The sequence below is a fragment of the Crocuta crocuta genome, unplaced genomic scaffold, assembly GCF_008692635.1.
Source record: "Crocuta crocuta isolate KB4526 unplaced genomic scaffold, BGI_CrCroc_1.0 scaffold44, whole genome shotgun sequence".
Lineage (NCBI taxonomy): Eukaryota > Metazoa > Chordata > Mammalia > Carnivora > Hyaenidae > Crocuta > Crocuta crocuta.
In genome coordinates this window covers 5,148,201-5,157,643 of record NW_027530179.1, presented here as the reverse complement: position 1 = coordinate 5,157,643, position 9,443 = coordinate 5,148,201, and the positions used below count along the sequence as shown (strand labels likewise).

Here is a 9,443-nt window from a genome sequence, read left to right as displayed (position 1 = left end):
GGCCCAACTTACTTCCTCGCAGCCCATGAAGCTGAAGAGCTAAAGGCTGTCGACACAGGGCTAGTAACCTGCTTGGCCCATGAACTTCCGCTGGTGGCACTCATGTGGCCTACCACAAGAGATTAGTGACTCGACGCTCAGTTAACTGGCTAGAAATGGGCTCAAGACCCCTGCACTCAACAGGCAGTGAGCACACACCCAGTGGTGGAGTCCATGAGCCTGGCTTTATGGTATTCCTTTAGGGAGAACTCCCGGCCCCCAGCACTAAGCATGGCCCAAGCCAGTTACAAGACCACAACTGTTGCTCAGGGACCCAGCCACCCTCCCAATGCTGTCACTGGGCAGGGTGAGGGCCCTGAAGTTGGTCCCAGTGCCTCCTGTGCCTGCTGGAGGAGCTGGGCCACCATGTGGCATGGGGCCGGAGTGCGGGAACTCTGGTCACGTTCTTAGGCAGCTCTGCCCCCCGTCAGTGATACAGCACCAAAGGCTTTCTTGAGTAGGAGATGTTGTCTTTCAGGAGGGGTGACCCCACAGCCATGCGCACTTTGTTCCAGCGGTGGCCTTTATTATAGATGGGCTTGACAGAGCGGGGAGACCAGCGGGTCAGGTACCTGTGGAGGGAGTGCAAGGAGGTGGCCGTGAGGGCAGAGGCCCACGCTAGGGCTGGAGAAGTGGGTACTGTCTCCTCGGGCCAAAGCCTTTCACCAGTTTCCCTTCTTGAGGAGCAGGGGCTTTTCCTGGGAGCAACGACTGAGTGTGCCGTAAACAGATGGGCTGGGCTCTTGCTGCCGCAAGCGTGTGTGGCCAGGGTCAGGCAGCCCAGGGCCACGCGCTCCCTTGATCTTTATGAGTTGTCAATGTTTGTGTGTATACTTGCTGGGGGAGGAGGCGGGGGAAGAGGCTGCCCAGAGAGCAGATCATTCCTCTCTGGCCTCAGTCATGGGGAGAGGAGAGGCTGATGTAAGGCCTGGAGGAATCCTTCCCTCTTCCCCACTTGGCTCACTCTGCCACCCCTGCCTTCCGGGAGCTACCCCTGGGCAGCCATAACTGGTGTAGACCCCTGACCCTCACCCAACCCATGATGGGAGCCAAGGGTGAGGGCCCGTGACACAGACCTAGCCCAGGAAGGTTCCTGTAAGTAGGAGGGGGGTGGGGAAAGATGGCTGCCGCCCACAGTCCTTTGGCCTCCTTTGGGGATGGCCAGGGCCCTGACAGTTCCCGGAAAAGTGGCTCATGCCGGCTGGGACTGGGGTTTACTCCATCCAGACTGAAACTTGGATCTTGTCCAGAGAGGCCCACCCTTCGTCCTGAAAGCTCAGCCATGGCAAAGCCAGGCTCCTCCCCTGCCTCTACTCTAGGCTGGGGCTCAACCTCTAGAGACCCTCATGAGAAACCTTTTCATTAAAAAAAATTAATCACCTTGGTTGAAAATTTTTGGATAAACTGGAAAAAAAAAAAAAAAGATTTGCTGATTTATACATTTCGGGCGAACTCCCCTGGACCTTGGTTTCCCTGCTCTTAGTCCCATGCAAAGGGAGCAGCTCTGAGAGGAAGTAAAAAGCTGTGGGAAAGTGCTGGCCTACACTCCAAGTGGGAGGTGGGCAGGGAAGGGAGGGCTCTCCAGTATACTGTCAATGTCAATGCCCACTTCAGGGAGACTTTTGTGTAGTAGGTGGGGCCCAGGGATGGCTTGTCTATGGCTGGGGGTGCTGGGACAGCAGAAGAGTAAAGGTGAAGAGAGGGGAACACCTGGCAGGTCCCTGAGCTGGCATCTCCCAGTTTTCAGAGGGGGTTAAGAGATGGGGTATGGGAGCAGGTTCCCCCAAAAGGAATGCTCATTGGGATCAAGGACCCCAGAAGATCTTGAGGCTGACCAGGTTCTCCAGAGCTGCTGCCCTAAAGCCAATTTCCTCCTGCCCCGGAGAGACCAGAGGGAAGCCAGGCTTTAGCTAACCCTGGGCCTGATGCCTGTGCCACATGAAACAGTCACATGGTGGGGGGGGTGGAGGGTGGGTATGCCTGGGTGGCCTCCAGTTAGCTCTCTGGGGAACTCTCCAGCTCTAGGAAGAACTGAGGCTCCTTCCTATCTCTCCCGAAGGGGCCAGGGAAGAGGGAAGTGTGGCTCCCCAGGGCCCAGCAGAGCCTGGGCCAGTACATGACAGCTCAAGGATCTCTGGATGGAATCATAAAGTCCCTTGCAAGGGAATCAAGCGCCCTCATAGCCAGGACTTCCCCTCCCCCCCAGAGTGGCCTTTTGCAACCCAAGAGCCCCCACACATCATCAATCCTGTGTCACGTTAAAGGACACCGGATATAAGGGAGGGAGCCTGGCCTTGCTTCAAAGGCCCGAGGGCAGGATGGATTGTGTCCTCAGGCCTGCTGCTGTCTCTTTACAAGTCAGGCAGGAGGGTAGGCTCAGCCCCCAAATGGTCCAGAGCACAAGCGGGAAAGACAGGAAGAGGTTAAAATGTTCTGCTCCCCCAGGGCTGCTGGCAGATGGCCCAGCTAGCAATGTGGGAGGTACAGGTGGAGATGGGCATGGGGCCAGGGTGCCGGTGAGGTGTTAGTGAAGACCCAGCTCTGGCCCCGCACCCCCAGTCCAGCAATCCGTAGCTGGTATGTGCCTGGCCTCCCAGCCTCTGTGCCTGCATTTTGTTGGGGATCAGTCTTAGAAGCTTGCTATGGGTACAGTGTCTTGCTCTGCTTCAACCATCTTTGGTCCCCTACAGAGAGCAGTTATAGTAGCAGCTGGACAGACTGAAGAGGGCAGGGGCAACAAGACCAAAATCCACTTTATAAACCTGGACCTATCCTCAGCAAGGAGGTATTACAGATCTAGGAAGATGTGAGTGTGGTAATGTCAGAGATGGGGGAGGGAAAGGAGCTGTCTGAGTGTGAGACAGGAATCTGCTCTTATTCCAGAGGGGGCCACCCTGCTTAGGCTGAAAGGCAGACTGATTGATTCCAGGATCTAGGGGGCCTTCCTCTCGTCTACAAAAGCTCAGGACCTCCCAAGCCGCCACGTGAAGCTGTGCAGGTTAACTGCAAGCCTCTAGGGAGCACCATTTGCAATCTTGTCAATGTGGATGCTGAAGCCCTGTAGTGTAGGACATGCACAGTGGCCCTACCCCAAAGAGCCCTCCCATTTCTAAGGCCTCATTTTGCCCTTTAATAACCCCAGTGCTGGGATACTAAAGTTTGTAGAAGTGCTCTGACATTCCCATAGCAACCCAGTATGATGTCATAAACAGGGGATTAGCACATTCTAATGCCCAACCAGCAAACCTTCTTACCCTCCTTGCCCCTGTGCTAAGTGCCTGGCTGGGGAGGGAAGGGGAGAGAGGCTGAGGTCGGCAGGGGAGGCTCACAGAAGCATGCACGGCATCAACCGCAGCAGCGGTGGGTGCTCATGCTGGGAGGGACAGAAGGAACGGACAGCCAAGGAGCACTCTAGCTTCTCAGAGCTGCGGGACAAGCTCCAATAAATGGCTTCCCCAGTGGAATACAGTGAGGTCCGAGGGCTTGCTGAATGCTCCAGGTGCTGACACTCAGGTTTGCTTACCGGTTGAGCTGTGGTTTGCTCTTCGGAACAAATCCTTCAGGAAGCCGAGGCCTGTGATTTGGGAGCAGACCTGAGTGGAGGCAAGAGCACATGTGGAATGGTCTTATAGCTCCCTCTGCAGCTCTTAGGGGCTAGGGGGAAAGCCCAAGGGGGGGGAGGTTGGCACTAGGTGGCAGGTATAATGAAGACTCTGGATGTCCATTTCTCTTCCAGGAGGAGCTGGAACATGGGGTGACCAGCAAAGGGTGGGATGGCACCTAGAGCCCTCTGCCCCTCTTAGCCCCAAAAGAGCGTTCTACCTGCTCGGTGTGCCATCTTCACACACTCCTCAACCTTGCGGTGCTCCTCCTGGCACAGGCCTGTGATCCTTCGAGGCAGCATGCCCCCGCAAGGCCGGATGAACTGACTGAGCAGCAGAACATCCTAGTGGAAAGGGAAAACTGCAGACAGTCAGCTGGTGGGTGTTTGATACAAGGAACCAGGGCCTTGTGGTCTACAGGGCTTGGGGGGGCGGGGATGGACATCCTACCCCAGCACTCCAAGGGGTTGGTATCTCCGTCAGGAACCAATCTGATATCACACCTTTCATATATGGCTTTGTGTGCTGTTCCACCTTTACCCTAACAAAAGTTGAATCCCAACTTGGTAAGATTTTCCAACCTCATAGGCTCCCAGCTCCTCCGTGAGAATCCTTGATAGATTAGAAACTCTAATCGATTAGAAACCTCTTCAAGAAGGGTTAATTTTGGGGTGCCTGGGTGGCTCAGTTGGTTGAACACTGGACTCTGCATTTTGGCTCAGGTCATGATCTTATAGTTCGTGAGAATGAGCCCCATGTCGGGCTCTGTGCTGAGCCTCGAGCCTGCTTAAGATATTCTCTCTCTCTCTCTCTCTCTCCTTCCCTCCCTCTGCCCTCCCCAGCTTGCTCTCAAAAAAAAAAAAAAAGTGCATTAATCTTTAGAGCACTAGCAGTATCTTTCCTGGTTTAACGAAAGGTCTATTATTTGCCTTGGGTGAGATGGGGGCACATCATAGATTTCCACAAAAGTGGGAAAATGGGAAAATCGGTACCATTTCTATCCCAAAGCCTACAGGCCACGGGGCCAGAACACACACAGACCACGCCTCCAACTTATGCTGTTCCCTTGGAAGTGTGAGGCAACATATGAGCTGAGTAGGAGGGGACCAGGGTTGTGAAGTTAAACGCCTCATCTTCTAAGCCCCCTGTGAGCAGATGCAAATGGATTCTCAGGCTTCCCTTGGACCATGATTCTGCTTTGGAAAAGTCAAGGAAACAAGGACAAAAAGAGCCAAAATCAAGACAAGACACCACTTCCCCTTCTAACTGACGCTGGGTGGCTGAGGGGGTTAAATAAAGCCACTACTTCCCGATGGAGATGGCAGCCCCGCCCACCTGAGGGGCCTGGCATGCCAGTCTCAGCAGTCATGTTCCAAACTGACTTGCTGCCCTGGCAGGCGCCTTGCTGTATAACCGCAGATTTGTTTTAATCACTGGACAGCTCCTGAGGGACCCAGGCCCCCAATTCCCACCCCTGTAATCTTTAGAATCTGGTGAAAAGAACTTGGATTGGATTATCCAGGACTAATAAACTGGGCCCACAGCCCCAGCCCCCTACTGTAGGCTGCCAAGCAAGCTAACAGCTTTGTGCAGTTCAGGCTAACATTGTCCTGAGTGGAAAGAGGTAAAAGAAAACAACTTTAGCCTTTACCTTGGAGGGGATTGGATTTCTTCTGCTGGATAAACACAGCCAAATCCATTTCCTGGAAACGGCTGGTAGAAAGAGTGCCCCATGGTGGTTAGGCAGGTGAGGGCTTCACTTCCCCATCTTCAGCTGGGGTTCTAAGTATGGACACAACCCCACTAACTTCTATGTCACAAGAAGCTGTCAACACTGCTCTGTGACCTGAAGGCTTCCGATTACTCCAGGCAGCCATGAGCAGAAGGGCCCAGGGCAGAGTGAAAGGAGCCCCCCTCCCTGCTGGATGGCCCAGAGCCAAGGCTCCCAGCCCAGGAGATTAGTTGGGTCATTCTGTTCAGATCCCATGGGCATGTGGCCTCTCCTGCTCTTACCACCTGACCGGGATCTCTGCCCTTAGTCATCCCATTCCACAGAGGGGCACAGGGACAACTTGCAGGTCAAATTGGCCCAGAGCCTGAATCACCTGAAACCTAAAAATAGGGTGCTTAATGTCACCAATAGAACTCTGAAGGACAAGTATGGATTTTTCTAGGGCTGCGTCCTTTCCCCCAGGCCCTCCCTGTTTCTAGAGAGAATGGTGAGCAGTAGTCAGGATAGTAGGCTCTGCCTGGGTTTTGTATTCCTGGAGTTTATATCCTGGCTCTGATATGAGCTGGGTGAACTGAGGCAAATTCATCAACTTTTCCATGCCTCGAATTTCCTCATCTAGAAAACAAGGGTGAAAAAAATACCTATTTCATGGGGATATTGTGAAAGCTAAGAGAATTAAGACATGTAAATGCTTACAACAGTGCCTGACACGGAGCCTGCACTCAGTGCGGGTTACCTCTTGTTATTCACCATTTTCATCTTTCCGTGGAGATAACAGCTCTAGAAGAGCTGGAGCAAATAGGAGTGTTTATAAGATTCATATAGAAAGAGGCAGTAGTGTGTCCCCAGTGAGGACTCTCCAAATATACCCTCCTAAGAAAAGGAGAAAAGCCAAATCTAGATCCTGATTTCATCCCCTTGGGAACACACCCTGCAAGACTGGGTTACAGGGCCCTGGTGGTCTGAACTGCATGCAACCAGACCATGATCTAAGTTAGTGACTCTCAACCCTGGCTACACAGTAGAATCACCCTGGGACTTTTAAGAAATAATGATGGCCAGGGTACACCCCAGACCAATGGAATCAATGTCAGCTGAGAGGGCTGGGTATTTTTTTTTTAAGCTCCCTGGCACAGCCAGGGTTGAGAGCCATTAGACAAAATGCTCCTGTCTTCGATAGCTCCGTGAGACGCAGTGGCTGGCAGGTGGGGTTGGGGTTGGGGAGGGTGGATGCTGCTTAAGTGAAGCAGGGATCATGACCTCCACGACATGCAGAACTGAGTTTCTGAGCAGACTCACCTCATAGCCATACTTGTGTTTCAGGTTCCACCGGCAGATGGGGCACTGGCCAGTGGGGTTAGGGGGGTTTGGACTTTCCTTGGGGGTCTCTGTCATGCGGCCTTCAATCTAGGAAGCAGAGAAAGAGAGCCAGTGAGGGAGAGGGCTACGTGGGGCCTCAGGTCCTTGAGCAATCCCTAGAATGGTGAGATGCTGGGGAAATTTCATCCCTGGGGATCTTGTGGGGGTAGCTAATAGGTCTCCCCATCTGAACTATGCTGGTGGTTCTGCAGCTTTTATATACTGGGCCTTAGGAGCGGCCACAGAGACAAGATTTGGTAGCATTTAAAAGTAGTGGCAATTAGGGGAGCCTGGGTGGCTCAGTCAAGTTAAGCATCTGACTTCGGCTCTAGTCATGATCTCACGGTTTGTGGGTTCGAGCTCCACATCGGGCTCTGTGCTGACAGCTCAGAGCCTGGAGACTGTTTCAGATTCTGTGTCTCCCTCTCCCTCTGTCCCTCCCCCACTCATGCTCTTTCTTTCTCTCTCTCTCACTCAAAAACAAACAAACACTAAAAACATAAAAAAAAGAGTAGTGGCAATTAGACTTAATTGTTGGTGGCAAGAGGGAGGGGTTTGCTGTATCAGCTGAATGCTACCTTTCATTCCTCACACAAAACAAAACAAAAACACACCAGAGCATCATGCTTTGTGCTTTGGGAAAAAGTCATAAATGCATATGCTAAGAAGTTTCAAACAGTGCAGGGATACACAGTTAAAAGGAAGTCTCCCTCCCATCCCACATATCCTTCTCGGAGGAAACTGCTGTTTCCAGCTTCATCTTACAGAGGTAAGTCTATGCCAGTGCTTCTTTAACAAGCAGGATTTGGCCCCCCAGGGGACACTGGACCATGTCTGAGACATTTTAGATTATTATAGTTGGGGGATGGGGTGCTACTGGCATCTTCCTAGGAAGCTGCTAACCATGCTACAAGGCACAGGACAGACCCCACAAAAGACTTAGCGAGCCCCAGATGCCAGTAGCACTGAGGCTGAGGAAGCCTGACCTATGCCTCTACAAGCAGGTATTGTGTGCCCTCCTGCTTTTTCTCTCTCTTTTTACAACACACATGGGAAGATAAACTCCCCTGCTTTCCTCCTTGCTTTCATCATTTTGGATGCTACCTTTCAAATCCTGCTGAGGCCACGTGTGCAATGACCTCCGCCATTGCCGCTGTATCCTGTGACACAGCCTTGGAATTATTAAGTGCAATAAGCCAATGATCTGGGAGGCAGCTCTGATTACAAGAGGGGGAGTTTAGAAAGCCTTGCTGATTGAGGCCATGGATTATGAGAGAGAGGTTGGGACAGGTCTGCGAGGCTCTGGGAGGAAGGCAATACTGTCTCCTGGGGAAGAACTGGCAAAAGGGAAAGGGAGCCAGATGCAATGCATGGCTGTGCAGGCACTGCTACCTAACTTTCTACCAAGGCTACCACAGCCACACCAGAAATGGAGAAGTGCATTAGGGAAAACGTGGAGCTGCGTGGTAGATCTTGGGAGGAGGTTAACGTGGATCTGGCGGGGGAGAGAGCTAACATTTATTAATTCACCATTGTATGCCTGGCTCTGTGCTAATAGTGGTTCACATGTGTCACCTCATTTTACCCCTGTAACCTAGAGAGAAGGAAGCATCATCATCTTATTTTATAGATGAAGAAAGTGAGACCCAGAGAGTGAGCAGTACCCAAAGTTAGCCAGGGGTCTCACAGGGCCACAATGTCTCCATGTTTATTTTGCAAATAGCAAATTCATGCCCCATATGGAAAATACTCCATATTCAAAAGCCAGATATATTTTTCTCCACCAGCATGGAGTTTCTAGGATGAATGCTTGTTTTGGTTTTGAATAAGGGAACAAAAGAGGTGCCCAGAGGGGATGGGAGCCCCCTAAAAAGAACTGTTTTGAGGTTACCCAGTGAAATGCTGGAGGAAGTACTCTGGGGAAGACCCAAAGAGGGGACCCTAAGGGCTTGTCGGGGGATAAGACTGCTTTAAGGAGGCTCGAGCCTGGCTGGCTGCCAGAAGGGTTAAATCCCTGGTTGACATGGAAGTTAGAGGCTTCTGGGAGCTCTGTGGAGTGGTTGAGGATTTCTTGGAAGCATGGTAGGCCATGTGAAAACAACGTTGTCTTTTAGGGATTATAGGATAATCTAGGCCCCATGACTCCCTGAGGAAGGGAGGTGAGATGGTTCCAACGAGGGAAAGGGGGGAGTAGGTGGATGAAGAATCATTCTAGCTTCTTAACCGACAGACAGGCAAGCTGGGGCGCTAGCTAGTAAGCCCAGGGCCCAGACAGTGTCACCTTTTAACTGTGTCACATAAGGAGTAGCTTGGTCATTCTAGGCAGGAAAGAAAGGGACTGAGATCCACGGTTCCTGCCACAGGTCAACTTGGGCTTTCTAGTCTCACCACTGCCTCGGTTTCCCCTTTGGAAAACTGATTTACCACCCACCAAAGAACATATCAACAAAGACCTGTGAAACCTTGTCATACAAAATGCCACTTTAATCAAATAACAGATGCCTCAGTTCAGGCACAGTGGCTCTTTCTCTCTCTCTTTCTCTCTCTGTCTCTCTCTCTTTCTTTCATTTTTTAAAGGTTTATTTATTTTGAGGGAGGGAGGGAGAGAGGGAGAGGGAGAGGGAGAGAGGGAGAGAGGGAGAGAGGGAGAGGGAGAGAGAGAGAGAGAGAGAGAGGGAGAGAGAGAGAGCGAGAGAGAGCGGGAGAGCGAG

General features: G+C 52.0%; 1 protein-coding gene across 1 annotated transcript in view; it reads right to left on the bottom strand.

Annotated features, from left to right (window-relative positions):
* Positions 1 to 205: 205 nt before the first annotated feature.
* Positions 206 to 9,443, bottom strand: part of MRPS18A (mitochondrial ribosomal protein S18A) — a 17,099-nt gene continuing 7,861 nt past the window's right edge. The window contains exons 3-6 of the mRNA XM_077764893.1: positions 6,673 to 6,780; positions 3,862 to 3,985; positions 3,563 to 3,632; positions 206 to 611 (exon numbers count right to left, since the gene is read on the bottom strand). Coding sequence (XP_077621019.1) covers positions 467 to 611; positions 3,563 to 3,632; positions 3,862 to 3,985; positions 6,673 to 6,780 — 447 coding nt within the window. The 3' untranslated portion in view covers positions 206 to 466. The remainder of the gene's footprint in view (positions 612 to 3,562; positions 3,633 to 3,861; positions 3,986 to 6,672; positions 6,781 to 9,443) is intronic.